We start from the raw sequence: 21,374 nt of genomic DNA, 5'->3' as shown, positions 1-21,374 counted from the left end.
TTTTACAAATCTCTGTTTTGCAATGCGCCACTAGTGAAAAAACAAATGGTATACACACTACTATTATAGACCTCACGCTTATAAGTTATAATCCTCAACGCTTCGCGTCTCGGACTGTAATCTATGTCCGGTCTGTAATGAATAATGATTGTCACTACCTTGGCGTATAAACACTATTGTTTATAGTTCGTGGAATGTAGTATATAAAATGCAATAGATATGAAAGTATGTAAGTATTTACAAATTTAATTTAAAATACACTTAGAAATATGAATAATCATTTTAGTGTAGACATTAAAAAGAATACATAATTTTGGAAGAAAACTAGTGTCAATTTCTTTAATTGGCTTACATTTTGAAAAAATCGTTACATATACAAAATCATTTGATTTGAGACTATATATATATATATATTAAACAGTTACACAGTAACTTTACAATTTGAAGCTATATACTAAAAAATGGGAACAAAAAACAAACTTTTCCACCAGCTGGAATGTTATCGGACGAAATAGTTGTTTCATTTTTGCGAAATATATTCGACTAATTTTTTCACAAACAATTTTAAAACATCTTGCCTCATTTTTCCAACGTCCATGACCTCTTCATGATTAGGTTTATTATGACATTCGTAATCTATGACGCAAATATTTGTGATTAAACTGAATGCAAATACATCCATGTCGCAATGTCTTGCTGTTATAACCTCATGTACAGTAGACATTCCTACAGCATCTGCCCCTAACATCTTTAGCATACGTAGCTCGGCCACTGTTTCAAAATTTGGTCCTCCTAAACAGGTGTAAACTCCCTCGTGCACGCAATCTTGTATTCCAAGTTTTTGAGCTAGTTCCTTCCCTTGATCTATTAAGTGACTGTTATACGCTTTATTCATTGGTGGAAACCGGGGACCAAATCTTTCGTCATTTGGTCCTTGAAGAGGGTTGTTACCAGCAAAACCCATCATATTAATGTGATCTCGCACTATCATAATATCCCCAACTTTATAGTCAGAATTTAGCCCTCCAGCCGCATTGGATGCAATTAAATGCGTAACACCAATTAATTTCATAACTCTTACTGGCATCGCACATTTCCATAGAGGATATCCCTCGTAATAATGAAATCGGCCTTGCATACATACAACGGGTACATCAGAAAGATTACCGAAAATTAATTTTCCCACATGACCGTCCACTGTGCTCACAGGAAAATGGGGAATTGTTTCGTAAGGAAATTCTTGTCTGTTGTCCAGGGCATCGGCCAAACATCCTAAAATAGAATGACATTGCTATAATAAGATCATAAGAGCACTAAACTACAAATAACCTTCGTGCCAATACGCACCCATTCCGGACCCGCAAATTATTCCGACTTGTGGCTTAACCGAAATTCGTTCCAGTAAATATTGGGCTGTTAGTAGTAGTGACTCGTAAGTATACCTGCAAATTTAATTAATATTTTAGCAACAAAGTTAACTGAACTTATTCGTACATAGGATGATTCGGCCTAAATGACGAATGTGATTTGTGGTTAGCGGCAACCAACAACCCAAAATACATTATTCATTTATTCCTTAATTCACACTAGAATTTCAAAAATATCACAAATCCACGAGGTTTGTGGTTTTAAAAACGTCAAAATAAAGTGTCACTGTCACGCATTACATTTAAAATAAAAGTTGATAGAAATAATTCTCTCAAAAAGTTTCACGAATCCACCCTGGATTTTCTTGTGCATAATGCCATTTTTGGAAAATTTGGCCTCATCACTAAATAAAATGTTTCTGATAAAACTGGAACCATTTAGCAGTTGTTCCTGAACAAAATTGCAAAATGCTGATCTTCGTGGAAAGTCAGTCACTCGCTGTTTATGAACTAACTGCATATGATTCGAGTGGAACTGGTTATAATTTAACATTCGACAAACAGAAGATTGATTTATGCCAATTTCTCTCGGGATTGCCCGTTTTTTAAAACAATCTTGGATTTCATTGTTCAAACGTGTAGCGGATAAAACAGTTTAGTTTTTACTCAAAGGCCGAATGTTCCAAAATGTCATTTGAAGTCTTTTGAAAATTTTATCTGTTGGACGTTTACGATCGGTGTGTCTCTGGGTGTACAAATTTCCCGCCACTATAGCATTTTTTTAAACTCTCCATAAATTAAGATCATGTCCGCTTTCTCCGTATTAGTAAACGAATACCTTGTCATTTTTTGAAAATAATTTTCAATTGCCAAAACTGACAGTGACAAAAGAATGTACACTTGAATTCATGATATTTTTATTTCCTGAGCGTAAGCTAAGGAAGTATTGTAACCGAGTCTATTGGGCCATTGGCTGTTTTCATATTTTCTCAATGGGTTATGACCCCTAGAGTACTAAAAAATGAGTCTCCCGTTTTCGTCTGTCTGTCTATCTATCGTCTGTATCAATTTTTGTGATAGATAATCTCCGAAACTACCGGTTTTTGTCGAATTTTGTATAAATGGGTTATAAGTGGGTTTTAAAATATATCAAATAACATAGTCCTACACGTATAATTTATGAATCCGAATTTTTACCTGAAACGTCCAGATGTTTGGCTAAATTATATAACAATATTTTGCAATTTCATTTTGAATCTGCAAAACCGAATGCTTTCAAATCTTGCAACTGTTTTAAAGTTACAAAAGCATGATAAATTTTTAATCAAAATAAATTTGCTTATCCTCCCAAAAGTTTGATAACGTCACCTCAAAATTTTTTCGAATGGATACTATCTAGTATGCAAAATATGATGAGTCTATACTTGTGATTTATCATTGCATTCATAATTTTCAAATTTGCTGATGCAGGATGACTCAAAAAAATTCATTAATGACTCAATTAATTTTTTTCGTTAAATCAAGAACTGCAAAACCGAATGCTTTGAAATCTTGGTGACATTTTGAAGTTATTGTATGCATGGTAAATTTTTAATCAAAATGTATCTGATTATCCCCCCCAAAAATTGATTACGTCATCTCAAAATTTTGCCGAATAAATCCTAAATGTTCAAAATATTATAAGTCTATACTTTATGATTTATAAATGTAGATATATTTTTTAGATTTGCTGACATAGAGTGACTCAAAAAAATTAATGAATGAATCAATTTATTTTACTGAATAAATCAGGAACTGCAAAACCTAATGCTTTGAAATCTTAAAAACGTTTTAAGGTTATGGTAATCATGGCAAATCGTTAATCAAAATAGATTCATTTATGCCCCCCTAAAAAATTCATGACGTCACCTCAAAATTTTGCCGAAAAAATCCTCTTTGAGTTATGCAAAATATTATTATCACTCTATAGGTGTGAGTAATAATTGCATTCGTATTTTTTACATTTGCCTATGTAGGTGGCTCAAAAAAATTAATGACTGGATAAATTTATTTTATTGGTTAAATCAAGAACGGCTCACTCCATTTTCCCGAAAATTTGGGAATACTGTTATTATTGGTATTACACTGCACCGATCTAAGTTAAAACATGTGTCCTTACAAAAATGATGACGTCATCACAAAATTTTGTAAAGTAATAAAAACTTGAAACATAGGCGTAGCACGATTCTTTACTTTTACTTTAACATTACATATTGACATATGTTTATTTCAACTTATGGGGATACTTATAAAAAATAAGGGAAGTTCTGTTGAAACAACTTTCGACACTTTTTTTTAATTCTACCGTGAATCAAAGAACAGAAGAATAATGTATTTTGGGATGCCTATTGGAACAGGTCAAAAATTGGTAATTTACCCTGAATTAGCTAGGCAGTATATACGAGACCAAGCCAATTCAATGAACGCGGAATCTGTATTACAGCTTTGTGTCGTAAGCTGCGGAGCTCATTGTTATGGTTATTAACATTGTAGGGTTCTATCATTTTGCAAAATTTCATTTTGTCTTCTTGAATAGCAAAACAGCCTTTACAATCGCACACACGCCAACTGTAACTTGATTTTTTCAGTTATTTAAAAATTGGTCGAAGGTTTTCGACAGAATTTCCTCTGCACCTCAAGTACGATGATACGCTGAAACACATCCAGCATTTTCGAAAAACTATAAAATTTAATGTTGCAAATTTTATTACTTCTCGAGCTTCTTAAGCTAAAGAAGTATAGTAAAAGTGTCCATTGGCCGAACTGCCAGTTTCATATTTTTTTATGACAACCCCTATAAGTTGAAATAAACATATGTATCTAATGTTAAAATAAATTAAAAACAGTGGGCTACGCGTGTTTCAAATAAGTTTTTATTTTATCAAATTTTGTGACGACATTATCAACATTGTTGTAAGGACACGTGTATCAACTTGGACTGGTGCAGTATAGTACTAATAATAACGGTATTGTATTTCCAAATTTTTGGGAAAAACGGAGTGAGCCGTTCCTGATTTAATCAATAAAATAATTGATTCATATTTTTTTTTGTGCTACCTGCATAAGCAAATTAAAAAAAATATAGTAATGCAATGATAAATCACAAGCATAGAGTGATAATGTCATGTAATATTGGCCACTGTTGCATATATACTGAGAGAAGATTTAATGCCACAAATACTACCCTATATCACCCCATTCGTTGTAAGTAAAACCAAATTAAAATATTCACAATTTATGTGCGAAGTTTGAAAAAAAAATCAACACTTTCTAAAGAATGTTTTAGTGATATTTAATAGAAAATAATAATTATTGAAACGTTTGAAACGTGGTACATAACATTTATTAGTACGCAGTTTTACTCATGTCAGTCTTAAATTAATGTAAATAACAACGGTTAGCTCTTGAATTTTTAAGAACAAAAATATTGTTAGGTATCAGTAAAAATAAAATGTACTTACTTTTCTTGTTTATTCGATATATTGTCATCTTTCACGTAGTATTCCGTCAAATTGCCTGTTGAATTTTGTGACATTTCTAGAGAAATCACTTGAATCTAGTTGAAGAGTATTGTTCAAAAGAACGAATGATGTGCGTGGTAACTAACTTACAATTGATATATAAACTCATAGAAAAACAAATTTCAGATAAGTTCATTATGATGCAATATGTTGTTTACATTATAAACTCTCTTCAAAATGGTATTTTTATAATAGATAAGTATATATTTTAACAAAACTACGCTCGATATTTTTACATAATGTTCTGTTTTTGGTGTCACAATTAAAACAGATATCGATAAATTGTGGCGGTGTATTTTTAAATTTCTCTTTATTGTGAAAGATTTATATGTGAATGAAGTAATTAGGATTTCTTACACTAAAACTACGAAATACGTCCCTACAAATTTTAGAAATGCAGGCTGAGTCACTAACCGCGTGGCCCTCGGTGTCACATTCATTATTAGAGATAGAAATAAGGTCAAGGACTAAAGTTGTAAGGTTCTTTGAGTAGCTTGCAATAATATTAATTAGAGCTGTGCGGTCGAAATTTATTTACCCCCACTATCGGCCCACAGTGCCGATCGCTACAGCCTTGCCTTGTTCGCTTCTCGCTTTTCAGTTGTGGATTATTTTTGATAATTCACACAAATAGTTTTATTGTCAGCGAGACGGACACCTGAACATTATTAAAATTATTATTACTCTTATTTCGTGAATATGGATTTTAAAATCATCAACTGACATGCCGTTAACATTATTTTTCGCGTAATTTTCTTCGCGATACATAACGTCGGTTGCAAGCCTCTGGCCTGCCGGAGTGGGGGTCAATTCGCAGCGTTTAAATTTCGACCGCACAGCTCTAAATATTATTTTCATCTATACATAGTGTTTTGTTTTTCGAGGTATAGCACACAATTTATTACTTCCAGAGCATAAACAAAGGAAGTATTGTAATCGAGTCCATCGGCCGACTCTCTATTTACGTTTTCTCGACCTTTCATAACCCCTAGAGTACAAAGAAGTAGGTCTCCCGTTTCCGTCTGTCTGTCTGTCTGTCCGTCTGTGTGCCGTCCCGGAGTTTTATTAGACAGATAATCTCCGAAAGTACTGAACCGATTGTTGTGAAATTTTGTATTTATATTAAAAATATCATGTAGGTGATAAAACGCTAACCAAAATTTGTCTAATCATCCTCACCACTACTGAGATGACATCACATCAAAATTGTACATGGTAAATGGATTTTAAATTGTATGAAATAACATAGTTGTACACATATAGTTTACGACTCCATATTGAGTTTTTACCTGAAACGTCTGAAACAATTTAATTTTGAATCTGTAAAACCGAATGCTTTGAAATTTTGCAGTTGGTTTATAGTTATGATAAGCATGATAAATTTTTAATCAAAATATATTTACTTATCCCCTGCAAAAAATTGATGACGTCAGCTCAAAAGCCGAATAAATCCTATCTAAAATGTAGAAATTATGATGAGTCTGTACTTGTGATTTGTCATTCTATTCATATTTTTTGGATTTGTGTGTACATATATTTAAGCTAAATCGCTGTAGAGCAAGGCATAAAACTACTTGTTAAAAGGAATATCTCAACTTAGAGAACACCCTGTGTTTTAAGTTTAAGAAAAAATAGGTTAGGTTCCCAGCACAGTTTGGCAATGCGTAATTCTTTGATAACCTCTGTTTACCATGAATCCCCTGATGAGTGGTTACCAGGGTGGAAACATACTAATAACTCACTTTCACATCTTTATTTCACTGTTCTTTACTACACTAACAATAACTACTTCTATTACTCTACTTCTGCTTGCTCCCAATTCATACACACGCCTTAAATAAACTAAGTATTGCTAACTCTACTATTTCATTAACCTAAACATTATGCCACCTGATTTCGCCAGAGGGATGTACGGAAGTTGGCAGTTTGCTAACATTGCAACATTTCGTTTGTGTTTTCGACACTACCGCATTCCTTACAGTTACATGGCCAAGGCGCGGAATAAAACCTCAGGTGCCCTATCCAGTGGTGCCGCGTCGATACTTTAATTACAAATGTATTTTCCTTTTGGACTATATCAACATAATATAACCTTTCACGATAACAGATCGGTGGTCCGGTGGATTATACCTTCTTTTTTAGTTATTTAAATCTACAAACTATATTATTGTCTAATTTTCATTTAATAGCCTTTTTTGTTTATTAATTTGTACGTTCCTTATCTAAATTTTGTACATTGTATGACATACTTGTTTTTTATATTATTCCCTGTTATTGGGTGAATTACCTGGTGTGAATAAAGTTTATTATTATTATTATTAAGACCCACCACTGACCTGGAAATGACCGGCATTCAGGCAAGACTTCTATCATTACGGGTACTAAGACCAAGTAATGATATGCATTGATTAGATTAACAAAACAACTTCCGAGATTCTAGAATTACAGCATACAAATTAGTCTGCTATTATTCTCTAATGTCACCCCATCCCCAAAAGTCTAGCGTAACTACCGATCATTTATCCGCGCATCACTTGGAAAGTGACCTACACTACTCTGACCTACTGGTGCTAATCTAATCTGACTGACGTGATCAGAGTGTTCGAGAAACTTACGAACAATATGACATATTCCTAACAAAACAGCTTTTTGAATTTTGACAATTATTGAATCATTCAAATGCAAAGACTTTAAATTCTCAACTAAGCTAGTTGGGACTACACCTACATTAGAGATAACTAAGGGTAGAATTGAAATTTTTTTAAGATTCAACATGGATTTCATTTCTATCGATAATTGTAGATATTTTGAAATCTTGGTGTGGTATGTTTGAATAATGTTGTTTGTGTTAGGAATAGCAATGTCAATGAGAATGGCTTCGTTCGTGTGTTTTTTGATAAGTATGATGTCTGGTCTGTTAGCTGTAATGTTTAAGTCTGTAAGTATTGTGCGATCCCAGTATAATTTGTATTTGTTATTTTCAAGGAACGGAGATTTAATGTAAGTGTAATAGGGTGTCGTATCTTCGATTAAGTTCATAAGTGTTGCTAATTCTTTGTGAATAATTTTGGCTGCGTTGTCGTGTCTAGCTTTGTAGTCAGTTTGTGCCAGGATGCTGCAGGAGGAGATTATGTGCTGGATCGTTTCAGGTTTTGCTTTGCAGAGGCGACAGCAGTCGTTTCTTATATTCGGATCTTTGATGATATATTTTCTGTAATTCTTGGTATTGATTACTTGGTCTTGAATAGCAAACACAAATCCTTCTGTTTCGGCATACAAATTTGATTTTTTTAACCAAATCAATGAGATCTTCTTGTTGAGATGAGTTTCTTCTAAGTCTTTGTAGAATTTTCCATGTAGTTGTTTTTGTTTTAGCCCACTTATTATTTTGTCTATTGTGTGGGGAGTGTCGATTTCTTCGGTGTTCGACAGATTTAAGGGTGTGTGGTTCAAATCTGCTCTTGTGATGGTGCGAAACATTTCATTTCTTTCTGATCGTTTCAAGAAATACTTCTTCAGATCTGAGATTTGTCTTTGATATAAGTTTTCTAGGTTCTGGAAACCCCTTCCTCCATTCTGTCTTGGTAATGAGAATCTTTCAATGGACGATTTTGGATGATACCTTCTATACTGTGTGAAGATTTTCCTTGTTGCGATGTTTAAATTTTCAAGGTCAGTTTTGGACCATTTAATGACTCCAAAAGAATATGTTAGCAGTGGAACGCAGAATGTATTTACTCCTTTCATTAAATATTTTCCATTTAACTGTGTCTTCAATGTTAATTTTAATCTCGCTAGGTATTGATCTTTCAACTGTGTTTTCGTTTTGGTATGATTGATGTGGGAGGATTGACAGAATCTCAGATATTTGTATGTATCATTTCGTTCTTAGGCTTCGATTATTTCGTTATTCTGGGTTATATGTGGTACTTGGTGTTGGACGCCTTTTCTGATTGCTTGGGTCTTACATTTCTCAATACCAAAACACATACCAATATCACCGGAAAACTGTTCATTCAGATTTAATAGGTTTGTTAACTGATTTTGTGTACTTGCATATATCTTTATGTCATCCATATACAGCAAGTGACTTATTCTGTTTTCTCTTTGTTTGTTAATTCTTATATTGAACCCATAATTGCAGTTGTTCAGGATATCGGAGAGGGAATTTATTGCTAAGCAGAACCATAACGGGCTAAGAGAATCGCCTTGAAAAATTCCTCTTCGGATCATTATTGGATCTGACTGAATTGTTTGTTCATTTAAGGTTATTTGGAGGGTGGTCTTCCAAAATTCCATGGAACATTTGAGAAAAGTGCAGATTTTAGTATCAATTTTGTATAATTCCAGAATTCTGCATAGCCAGGAATGAGGGACAGAATCGTAAGTTTTCTTCTAATCAATAAAAGCAGTATATATGTTTCGGTTTTCTTTTCTAGCTTGTTCACAGATGATGGAATCTATGATTAATTGCTCTTTGCAACCAAAGGATCCTTTAATGCATCCTTTCTGTTCTTCATTAATGATGTCAGAGTTAAAACAGTGTTGATAGATTTTTTGTGTAATGCATGAGGTTAATATTTTATAGATTGTCGGTAAACATGTGATAAGTCTGTATTTTGATGGATTTTTTGTGTCGTTATCTTTAGGTTTTAGGTATGTTACACCATCACATAAGAATGTTGGAAAGGAGGATGGGTCAAGAAGGAACTGATTTAAGTGATGTAGTAAATGAATATGTACACAATTTAATTTTTTTATCCAAAAATTATGGATTTTGTCTGGCCCCGGTGATTTCCAGTTGTGTGTCTTATTGATGGTATTTATTAATTCGGCAAGTGTTATCTGATGATCATTCATTGGTGTAACTGTGGATAGTTTATGGGATATATGAGGAATCCATTTGAGAGATTGGTTAAATTCAAATTCTTGAGACCAAAGTTTTGACCAAAATGTTGTTACATCCTGTGAACTTGGAAGTTCACCGGATAATTGAGTTTTGCTTGAATTAGTTAAATGTTGATAGAATAGTTTTTCGTTGTTTAAAAATTTAGTGTTATGAATTTTTCTGAGATGTGATTGTTTGTATCTTTTAAGTCTTTTGCTATATAAGGAAAGCTTTTGTAATAGGGTATCTTTAATTTGGGATAGTGTTGTGTTGCACTCATCGTAATCAGTTTGATGAAAATTATTGTTGGTCAGTATCGAATGCATACATGTTACGATATGTGGTGTTTTAACTCCTCTAAGGTACTGTGTTATTTGACCTAGTTGTTTTCTAATGTTATTAATTTTATAATTTGTTTCCCAATGAGGGGTGAAGGGTATATGATTGGTGTTTGTATTTATTATGTTATCTTTACATGTGTTAATTTGAATACAAGTTAAAACTGCACAGTAGATAATTGTATGAAGTTTTTCAAAAGAGATCGAGTTTACGAGATATTTTGGTAAAATCAAGGAGTTCTTTATTTCTACAATTGTCAGAAACTTTTTAGAATAACACTGGCGGGGAAGTGAATGTCTATCATTTGGTTTTAATTTAGAACATGTTTCGAAAGTTAATTTAAATTGGTCTTCAATTTCATTTTGGAAATTAATGTGAAATTTAAAATTGTTGTTTACAGTTTTGATTAATGTGTGTTCGGTGTTGTAGTACGTGTTTTGTAGATTATCTGTGATGTTAATTTGGTTTTGGATTGTTCTTGATAAATTGTTAAGTGATTTGTCAGTTAATGTCTGGGATCTGTTTGATAGTGTGTTGGTAATTGTGTTATGGTTGTGATCTTATTTTGAGGTGTTTTGTTTAATAAATCTTTAGTAAATGTGTCAGTTGGTGTCTCTGGTATATTTGATAGACTACTGTTACTATTTTGTGGTATAATTGGGATCTTATTTTGAGATGTTGTTTTTGACAAATTGGTGACAGATGTGTCAGTCAGTAATGTATTTGGTGGTGTGTTGTTGATATCTTCAGGAAGTGGATTAATGGTTTTGGAAAATTCATTTTTTAATTGTTCTAGAGTAAGTTGAGGTATGTAGTTATTTTTGACTATAGCTCTACGTTGATCTGCTAAATTTTGAATGGTAACTGGAAAATTTGGATACTCACGGCTGAAGGCTTCGTGTAGAGCTGTACGATAATTACTTACATCAGTTTCATTGTTTGTAATTTTATAATATAAGCGCATAATATGTAAATTCATGTCTAGAGACCACTTTTTACGCTTTTTTGGTTCTTCTCGTCTTCTAATGGTTTGAGGCTGATTTGTCTGAGAAACATTAGAGACTAATACGCTGTTAATTGTCCTTGTGGTAGTATTTCCCGAGGTGATGCCACTTGCTCCATCGACCTCTTCGGAGACTGCAGTAATAGGTGTTATTGTTGTACTTGCGAGGTTGCTAATATTTATTCTATGTTCTCAGGTTCGACCGAGAATAGAGGTTTTTTTTTCTCTGGGGAATACATTCTTTAGGTCCTCCTGGGGCCCAAGGTCAAGGCCCCTTGAGGACCTAAAGAATTTATTTCTCATAGTTTTTTTTCCATATACCGGGTGTCTGGAAAATGGCGGATTACCTCTCCGCTACGCTTTTAACAATCTACTGGTGAGTCTGGGAAAAATAGTAAAAAAAATCGTTCTCACATTTTCGTGGAGTTCTAATGATTTTAAAATTGGTTATTTTGCCACGTTTAACAACTAAACAGCTCATTCATTATGACAATAACTAGTAATAAAACTTTTAGTTAGACCATGTTTAATTACCATTTCCGTTAGATTGCACAAAGATATGACTGTGTTGTTTTTGTAATAATTTGATAAAATTCCATTTGACAACAATGTTTGCCTGATATAAAGCGAAGGTGGATTTCAGTCACCATCGTTACTAAGAACACAGAAAGTAAGCCGGACGTATTCACACATTAGGTGTGTGCAGTGTTGCCAATTTTATTTTTATAAAATTACGTTTTTTTCGTAATGTACATCATAAAGAATTTGTTTATTATTTTTTTGGGACTCCCGAAACCCCCGTGTATAACGTACTGAAGAGTTAATCCGCCATTTTCCAGACGGGCGGTATAAGTTTTTTAAATCCGTCACACTTCCCGCTCGGCAGTGCGCCAATTTGTATGAACGAACGCCTCCCGCCAGTTTTCAAAACACAACGTATTGTTTCACTTTCGTAGACGATCACAGCCAAGGCCAAATTTCAAATTTTAGCGGGCTTTTTCAAATTTTGTTCAATGTCAATTTAAGGCGGGAGGTTTGGGTTATCACAGCAGTCTTTTTGATATTGGAGATTAGAAAGAACTCGAACCGCACGACGTTGAATTTTAAACAGCCTTTCAGCAGCAGGAGAATGTCCCCATACCAATGTACTGTAAGACAGTCTGCAATGAATATATGCGAAATATATTGAAAGAAGTATCTTTATTGAAATATGATCACGCAATGACTTAAGTAATTAAAAAGATATATTTTCCTGTCTCAGCAACAATGTGTTCAGCATTATTATGCCATAATAGACGGAAATCTAAGTGAACACCTAGAAATTTTACACACTCATAAGGGGCAATTCTGTAAAAACTTGTTAAATTTAAAGGATGTTAAATTTAAAATTTCCATAGCAAAGTGTCAAATTCGTTAATCTGATTTGCTGTTTACATTTTAACAACTTTTAAATTTTAACAGGTTTGATTCAGAATTGCCCGTATTATCTGGAGAATTAGTGGTATTTTTTAAGGAAAAGATCATAACTTTGGTTTTTCTTTTATTTAAAACCAAGTTATAGTTTTCAAATGAAGTTTTTAACAACTCTTGGTTATCTGTCAAAATATTATGTAGGTTTGAAGAATTACAGTGTTCTTTAAGAAACGTAGTGTCATCTGCATATAAGAGAAGCTCACCACCATCAATAACAATAAATTAACATTCAATTTGTCTTTCATTTCGTCGTATGCTTTTCAAATTAACAACTTAAATGAAAGTTACAATTTCAAAAAAGCCAACTATCTTTGTTATATGATCTACTGTTAGCTGCTGACTGGACTTTCTTGGAACACATCGACAACGTCGAAGATGCTTTTTCGCAATTTTATGCCCAACTTTATAAACTATTTGATCTGGCTGTACCAAAATTTTCGTCTTCATCTAGAGCTTATTTGAAAGCAGAAGTACACAGCAATAAAAGAGCGCAGATACCAGTATTTGAAACACTATTCAGTGCGCATGAGCACTACTTTCACAGAATCAGCGGCGTCGAGAACGAACTTCCTTTACTCTTTGGACCTGTTTTGTACGTTCTTATACTAACACGAGCAACGTACAAACCCCAATAACAACACTAATGGTCCGCCACTGACTCGTCCATACTCTTCGCCCATTTTCGCGCTTCGCGCATTCATCTCTCCCGCCCGATGTACTTCTGGTTTCAAATAAGCTCTAGTCATCGTCAGTATTACCCTCACGACTGAAATAATTCAAAGTATTCATAATAAGGCATCAATTTATTCGTTGTATAAAAAACACAAAACTCATTATTATTATAATTTACTCAAACATCGTCGCTCTCAATGTAAACGTCTAATCAAGGAACCATATAAAAAATATCTGGCTACAATCGAGGCTTCAATATCTAGTGATCCAAAAAAGTTCTGGAGTTTCATTCAAGCGAAAAAGGGTACATCGAGGATTCCAGCTCATATGGAGTATAATAACAAACAACTTTCATCCTTACCGGATATTGTAAATGCATTTGCTGAATATTCTAACAGCTTGTTTATCCAGCCTAGTCCAGCAGACTTTTCTCAGTTATCACTAAAGTCCTGACAACTATCTACCAAGTACGTAACAGTGGCGCGCGCGAGAGAGAGGATGCCTGGGCGTAAACGTGTCGGACCTCGGACGGCAGGTATCGGGTAGCAGCGATACCCCGATGGTCGATGTTTATTACTTGTATGAAACCCTCAGTGTTTACGTCCACGTGTAGAGTGGTCATTTGGCAGGTCGTATTAGCTAGAATTTATTTTAGAGAAGATCAATTAGAACAGTATGTGGTGATACAACATTTTAATACAGTTATAAACTCTCAAAATAACAAGAATTCTTCAGAAGTTGGCGCATAACCTTATTTTGTGTATCATTATTTAATTATTTGTTATTATTTATTTATTTTTATATTTATTTGTTACATCAGTTTGCAAACATGGTTTGCAAACACGCGAGTATCAGGTCCCGCCACTGCACTCGATGTAGCTGACCGCATCGAGTGGTCGACATTACTGCGCGCGGAGAGTGCCACACAACGCCTGGGCGATTGCATCTGTTAGATCAGTGTCAGGACAGTAGTTATCACTAAAGCCCATGTTCAGTACGAAGATTGAAACGTCGCATATTACAGTGGATGACGTATTAAAATGTTTAAAGCGATGCAAAGATTCCTTCACTATGGGAATCGATGGTGTTTCTTCTTTCCTAATTAAAGATTGTGCACATGCGTTTGCACAACCACTTTGTATATTGTTCAATTTAATATTAAAACATTCGGTATTTCCATCTTTATGGAAACAAGCGTACGTTTGCCCCATTTTGAAAAAAGGAAGACAGAATTATGTCACCAATTATAGAGGTATCTCCCTGTTGTGCAATTTTTCAAAAGTTCTGGAAATGATTCTGTACTGTGACATTTACAACTCAACCAAGCATATGATATCTCCTTATCAACGCGGTTTTCAACAAAAAAAGTCCACCATCACGAATCTGACTTCGTTCTCGCAATATGTATGTGAAATTCTTGATAACAGAGGACAGTGTGATGTAATATACACCGACTTCACTAAGGCATGCGACCAAATCGATCATCTTATACTAGTTGAACAATTAAACAGTTTGGGTTTCTCTAATTCCTTAATCAAACTGTTTCAGTCATATTTACACGAAAGAGAACACGTAGTTAAATATAGAAATCTTATTTCCAAATCGTTTTTTCCATCTTCAGGTATACCTCAGGGTTCTAATTTAGGCCCTCTACTTTTTATCCTGTTCATCAATGATCTAGCGGATCAGTGGCGGCTCCTCGGGGTGAGCAGGGTGGGCAATGCCCACCCTATTTGATTGTTTATGATACGAAGTAAAATATTGATTTTTTTTCTTTTTTAAAATATTTTATATGTATACACAAATAATTATCGTCGTAAACATCATTTAAGCCAACGGATTTTCTTCATTACATCCCGCAGTTTCCGCAACTGAGAAATTGCAGTTGTAAAAAAGTGCGTCAGATCTCGGCGTTATACGGTTCATGTGAGGATGGGCTAGTCCACCCTGGTCCACCCTCTTGATTGTAAGCAACGACATACGTTCGGTTTTCTATGTACGTAATTGAGAGTAAAGAATTCGAAACGCGCGTCTTTGCATATCCGTGTTTTCTTGCTTCAAGCGGGGCAGGACGCCCTAAAGTCACTAGATCTACTATTACTTTTAGAAAGTACGGCAAACTGCCTGTGGTCGGAATTCGACAGAGAGGAACCTAACCTATGTGTTAAACAAAGATAGCGCGAGGCTAGTAATTTTCGCTATCTGTCAACGAAAGGTTGATGTGTTTACGATTTGAGGTTACGACAGACTGTACTAGAATTATTGAGTTAACGGACCGGAAAGAACACTATTCCAGTCCCAAAGTAACTCCAGCCCTATTCAACGAGAAAGTGTCACCGGTAACCAGCAAACAGTCGTGGAAGACGTGTTACCACCAAGGCAATTGACGGCCAAATGACAGTAACAGGATCGCCATACTGGAAGCAAAAAATACCTGCTGTCGAAAAGACGGAGCATAACAAGGACACAGATATATTTCTATTTCATAAAAGTTACTAATTGCCACACATTTCAAGATCGAGTCACATTAGGACGCCCTGGCCTCAACGTATATCTCAAACGCTGCAGAATCGGATCTCTCGATATTCGATTCAAGGATTCAATAAATTAATTTCGATTTTTTTATTTCTTCTGTACTGTAAAAGTATAGAGGTAATTATTTTTATTACTCTATTGAAATATGGGTAAGGTAGTAAGGAAAATAATGTTATGCGAAAATTCTTGAATATTATTGTTATAGAAAAGAGCAACACCATAATAATTAATAAATACTTTTTCATATCAAATGAAAATTTGTAATAATCATATTCTTGTATTATGACACCGTGTAAACTTTATAATGAATTATAAATTTAAAAATCCGAATAACCAATGATGAGAATAAATAATACATTTATTATTGCAGTACGTATCTGACATGTGTATTTTTTTATTATTACATATGCATTTTTGTTTCATAAATATAACTGTGGCAGAGTCAACAAAAGTTAAATATACGCTTAATCTATTATTTAATTCAGACTGTCCGCACAGGTTTGTTACGCGTTCGCTCTAGCATGGGTGGGCAAATCCACCCTGAAAATCGGAAGCACTCGGCATGGTTCGTCCTCGTCGGAGACACGACTCAATTCTCTGACTCAATTGACCAGTAAAGTAAGGTTAGAATTTAGAATGCGCGGCAGTTCATAATTCAAAAATTCTACTATGAGTTTCTTATGGGAGCTTGATTTTACAGACAAAATACACCGCACAGGTAGAAATCTTAACTAGTTCATGCTACAAGCGATAAAGACTGTTCAATTATCTTCCTGTTACTGAAGGTTTAACTATATAAAAAGCTTCAGTTAAAGAAATATCGCAAATTAAAAACAACGATGTTCATCAAAGCATGGCCGACTAGTATAAAGATTATGGCCTGTCCAAGAGGTACGATACGTGCTGCCATCTATTAATAATTACACTTAATAATTTAGCAAAATTTTAATTTGACTTGACTTCAAAACGTGTAATGGTGGTTTGTTTCGATATGAATGCCTTTGTGCCTTTCAAAAAGTGTTAATAATGCTTTTGTCGTTTTTGAATTATTAATAGATGGCAGCACGTATGGTACCTTTGGCATTCCTTTGGACAGGCCATAATCTTTATACTAGTCGGCCATGATCAAAGTAACGTACATCGTTTCTAATGCCTTGCGCATGAGTGAAACGGAAAATCCAGAAACACGCCGGACAGAAAAAGAACGCGAATATTTTGCGGGGCTAGTGACGTTTGGATCGTGAAAATCCCCAAAATATGACAGTTGATTTCGTATTTTCATCACAACAAACAATCATAATCACAATTTTTGGATGATATATTAGTTCTGTGATATTGATTCACATTAGGTTGTATGTATCTGTGGACTGGTTTTTTTGTATTTGTTATTAATAATGACAGAAAGACATGTGTTAACAATAGGGGCAATTGCCATTTTTTTTTGTTGGCGAAAATTCTTTACAGTCAAATAATGTAGTGAAAGTCAATTGGTATACTGAATTAAATGTGGTTGAAGAGTTTATTCGAGCTATAATGCGAGAAGATTATGGTAAGTTAATGTATATTGATAAATTCTGTATCAAGTAAAATTATGACGTATTTTGTTTTATTATGCATAGATATTCCTTAAGAGAGGCAACATGTGAAACCCCAAGAGGTGCATTTGTATGTCACCATATGGCTACACCTGCCCTACACAGACGTTATAATGTATTTTGGACCAATAATAATTTGCGTGCTTGGGACGTACATCTGAAGAAAAGTGAATCAGCTGAAGTCAGAGCTGTTGTCTCTGAAAATTCTTTTAATCCCCAAGTCAGCCTAAAAACAGCTAATGTTGAGGTACAACTTCATGAAAGGTTACGACAAACTGATGGGAGCGAAGCACTGCTTTGGCTATTGGGCCTTGAACCAGAAAGATCTGAAGAAAACCTACTTCACAGTGTCGAAGAACTATTAGTGTCCGAGGACTATTTAAATGGCCCATCAAGATAACAGTTTGTGGGTCAGTTTTTCACCAAAAGTGAATCAGATTATTTTGCATTAGGAAGTGCAATTTTTTATTGTAGAATATTTTTTTTGTTTTGAAATAAATTGTTCTTTAAATTGTGATTTTTTTTTTAAATGGGTGTTTTACACCCAATTCGTACTAAAATAAAAGTGATTTTTACTTGTACATGAAAGGTTTAATCAGGAATGCTAAGTTTTTCCTTTTCTAGCAAAAATGTGTAAAAAGAAAAAAGCTTGGGATTGATGATGATTCTTAAATCAAAATTTGGCAATTGACTGAAAACATTTGCAAATATGAGATCTCCTTTATGTATTATTTTAAATTCACAGCCGTATCTGTAGCATCTGAAAATCAAAGCCATTTATGTGGAGGGGGAAGTCAATGGCAGTATGAACCACTGTACGACATACGTTCGAGGCAAATGTAGTGGTAAAAGTTGAATTTAAATATTTATTATTTAAATACCACCGGTTCCGTTCATGTTTGGTATCAAGATCAACAGTAAAAATATCAGTCTTAATGGTACAGGTAGTGGGATATATAAGAAAATTACTTTAATGGTACAATTTAAGCGTTAAAGTGACGCCTCGATTTCACCCATAAGGATTACACGGGCACAGTAGATCAGTAACGAAACTTCAGCAATATTTGCGGAACGGGTGTGACCTTGGGAGCCCGTTCCCGGGAAACACGAAGATTCAAATATTTCGTAGCATTCGTATGTGATTCATATAATACGATATAATACTAATAATTGTACACAAAAATAAAAATGGTTGGCATGTACTAGTGACATTGGTCATTTTTTTCTTTCCTATAAATTATTAATATATTCAAGCAAAACATTTTTATTCAATTTTGACGTTTTAAACTGCGTTTATTAAAACCTTAACAAGTTTGACAAATAAGTTGTTATCCACAAGTGAATTGCAAAATTTTTAATTCACTCTTAATATTTTTAAATCACTCACAAAAAAATAAAAAACAACTTCAGGAACATAAACATTTTGCTTATTATTTTTAATAGTTTTCACAGAATACAATTTGTTTACAATTTTCACTAAAAGGTTGCTGCAACTAAATCAGTATTGTTTGACATATTTCTTTGGCTCTGTGAGGCGTCAATTTGGGAATTGTATAAATCCCACACCAATAGAATTCCAAAGAACGTTTCGGAAACTATTTACTACAGATTATTTCGATACAAGTGCAAGAACCAACTGTGAAACACTATTTTATTTGAAATGAAAAATTTGCCAAGGTGTTCTTTTAAATAAACTTCCACAACACATCTTCCCTGTATTCCGGTCTCTTCAACAATCATTAAGTGATGTGAGTTACCGGAAACTCACCTTGAAAGAACACAACTGTTTATGGTATGTTTGTGGATATTCATTAATACGAAAATTCTTACACCACCACTTCTGCGAAGTTTGTGAGAACTTTGCACGTTCTTACGAAGTGGTACATCCTGTTTTAATTGTGACATTTTAAAGTTTTCAATGAAGATGTGATTTTTGGCGATTTAATGATGCCACCTGCACATTTTGCAGTTTATACTCCGGTAGTGGGTAATACATTTTGTGAGTTTTTCCCAATTTATGCACTGTATTCGTTAACTGGTTTGCGGCTAAAAAACGAACCATACAAAAATACCATTCCACCACCCCTGCAAAGACTTTCCTCTTGATTACCTCGTCTCAGTTTTTATTAGAGTTAGAATTTTTTACACACTAAAATTTAAAAATAAATCTTGGACCGCTCAAACACGCACACATCGAAAATTAAACTATTTCGTTTAACCTGCAGTTTGTTGACCTCTTTAGCCTGGAATTTTCTAGTATTTTTTACATGTATCGTAAGACTACGTCGTAAGTATCTATTACTTTGTTACAATAAATTTTACGTTTGTTTTTAACCCCATAACCCAACATCCCGTATGATTCCGTAAATAATATGACATTTCTTGTTGACAAAACCAGACAAAACGTTCACCGAAAACCTTAAAATGAAAAAGAAACTATGTTCTTCAAGGTCGGAGCACCTTTAGTGACGCCAGTGACCTCTTTATGTCGTTCCGTAAGCTCCCCATGTATTTCTTATGGAGTCAGCTGAGACTTTCATAGCCCTGACACGGGGAACTGAAATACGGCTCTCGTGTTATGAACTGAGTTCAAATTTCGCGCGTCATTCACTTTACTGGTCAATTGAATTCAGTCAGATCAGAAACTCCATTGCGGATAGTCGGATAGTGCATTTAATTATAAAATGTAGCTTATTCAAATTACCAAATAGTTAGGCGGGTACCAAAGTAGGTACTTTCTAGCAATTTTTTTTAATGGCAAATCCTACTGTAAGCTGTGCAAATAATATTAGAGAGGTGGTAAGGAAGGCATTAAAGACATTGAGTTTTTGTTTTTAATAAATAAATTCAGTAGTATGGAACTTGATATTTATGAATTATTTGTTTATAAATTAAGATCATGTCCCGAAATGAAACAATTGGTCATCACAAACTCTCGTGGCAGTAATAAAGGCTTTCATCAAAGTTCGGGCAATAAATATTACCTCTACCTATTGGTTGATCGGTAGTGAAACAACAAACAAAACTGTTGGAATTATCTGCTATTTAACATAAAATTAAATTACGAACACTTTAGAATTCCAGAAGAAGAGCGATATAAAATATATCGCTACTTACTGCTTTACAAAAACATGACCAATCTGAATAAACGAAAATTACTTGGAAAACGAAGTGAAACTATAGAAAATTCTCTTAAATTCGGCGTTTATTCGATATGATAATTTTCTTGGCTACACAAAAACATACATTTCGGGGACAAGATGAATCGCAAATTTCTCTTAAAGTAAATTCGATGATAAATTTAAAAAGTTTTTTGGAGGAGTCTTTGGTAATTAGTGGTCTTCAGAACGATTATTTTGGAATTATTTTTATTTTATTTGTTATTGTTAACTTTGTTAGTATTTTGAGAATTTATTTTTTGTTTCATTTAGCATTTTTAATTTTGCTTTTACAATAATTTTCCAAATTGCTGATTTTTCTAAGTGTAGCTTATCTCAAAGGTTTAAAATTTAATGTTCTCTCGTCATGTTATTTCAAAATCTTTACATGTTGGGATCATTATTTCAGTTTATAGTTCTATAAACACCTAACAAATCTATTTATGTGCCGAACCTTTTTTTTTGCTCCTCTTACCTCTTCTAGCAAGAGTCTTCGACGTTCTCGTTGTTTCTTGCTGACCGACATTGTAAGTAACATTTATAAAATAATATATATGTAATATACATAAAATATTTGTTATATTATATTGATTGACATGCAGCACCAAAACAAAAACACGTTCTCACAAAAGTGATTAATTATATATTATATATATGTATATATTTTTTTTTTCATACATGTTATAACCCACCTATAATGCTTTGCCCACCCATCAAAAATCACCACGAGCCGCCACTGTAGCGGATGTAGTTGGATGTAAAAAGCTAATGTTTGCAGATGATT

At 33.9% G+C, this 21,374-nt stretch overlaps 1 protein-coding gene and 2 long non-coding RNA genes across 4 annotated transcripts; 1 reads left to right on the top strand and 2 right to left on the bottom strand.

The window, feature by feature from the left end:
- Window positions 1-367: 367 nt before the first annotated feature.
- LOC135135012 (purine nucleoside phosphorylase-like) lies at window positions 368-5,024 on the bottom strand. Of its 2 annotated transcripts, none has more exons than XM_064063948.1 (3): window positions 4,868-5,024; window positions 1,330-1,442; window positions 368-1,272 (listed from the first exon to the last, which is right to left on the bottom strand). In XM_064063948.1, exons 1-3 carry the CDS (start codon window positions 4,939-4,941, stop codon window positions 521-523), a joined length of 939 nt encoding a protein of 312 aa, XP_063920018.1. In that variant the 5' UTR covers window positions 4,942-5,024; the 3' UTR covers window positions 368-520. The 2 variants fall into 2 exon arrangements, with proteins under 2 accessions (XP_063920018.1, XP_063920019.1); XM_064063949.1 differs by having other exon boundaries at window positions 1,348-1,442.
- Window positions 5,025-16,954: 11,930 nt separating this feature from the next.
- On the top strand, window positions 16,955-17,943 carry LOC135135306 (uncharacterized). The gene is made up of 2 exons (XR_010281498.1): window positions 16,955-17,386; window positions 17,457-17,943. It is a non-coding gene; the product is annotated as an uncharacterized LOC135135306 (long non-coding RNA).
- Window positions 17,944-18,837: 894 nt separating this feature from the next.
- Window positions 18,838-19,941, bottom strand: LOC135135271 (uncharacterized). Its single transcript, XR_010281483.1, has 2 exons — window positions 19,652-19,941; window positions 18,838-19,581 (listed from the first exon to the last, which is right to left on the bottom strand). It is a non-coding gene; the product is annotated as an uncharacterized LOC135135271 (long non-coding RNA).
- Window positions 19,942-21,374: the final 1,433 nt, after the last annotated feature.

Source organism: Zophobas morio, unplaced genomic scaffold (genome assembly GCF_036711695.1).
Source record: "Zophobas morio isolate AGI-343-1 ecotype UQ-CSIRO unplaced genomic scaffold, CSIRO_AGI_Zmor_V1 ptg000024l, whole genome shotgun sequence".
NCBI lineage: Eukaryota > Metazoa > Arthropoda > Insecta > Coleoptera > Tenebrionidae > Zophobas > Zophobas morio.
The sequence above is the reverse complement of the archived record's forward strand: the minus strand, read 5'-3'. Positions and strand labels throughout refer to the sequence as shown.

Coding starts and splice junctions, on each gene's coding strand:
- LOC135135012 (XM_064063948.1), bottom strand. CDS start 4,941: ATGTCACAAAATTCAACAGGCAATTTGACGGAATACTACGTGAAAGAT. Junction 1,443..4,867: donor ATATCGAATAAACAAGAAAA/GTAAGTACATTT, acceptor TTAAATTTGCAG/GTATACTTACGAGTCACTAC. Junction 1,273..1,329: donor GGGTGCGTATTGGCACGAAG/GTTATTTGTAGT, acceptor ATTCTATTTTAG/GATGTTTGGCCGATGCCCTG.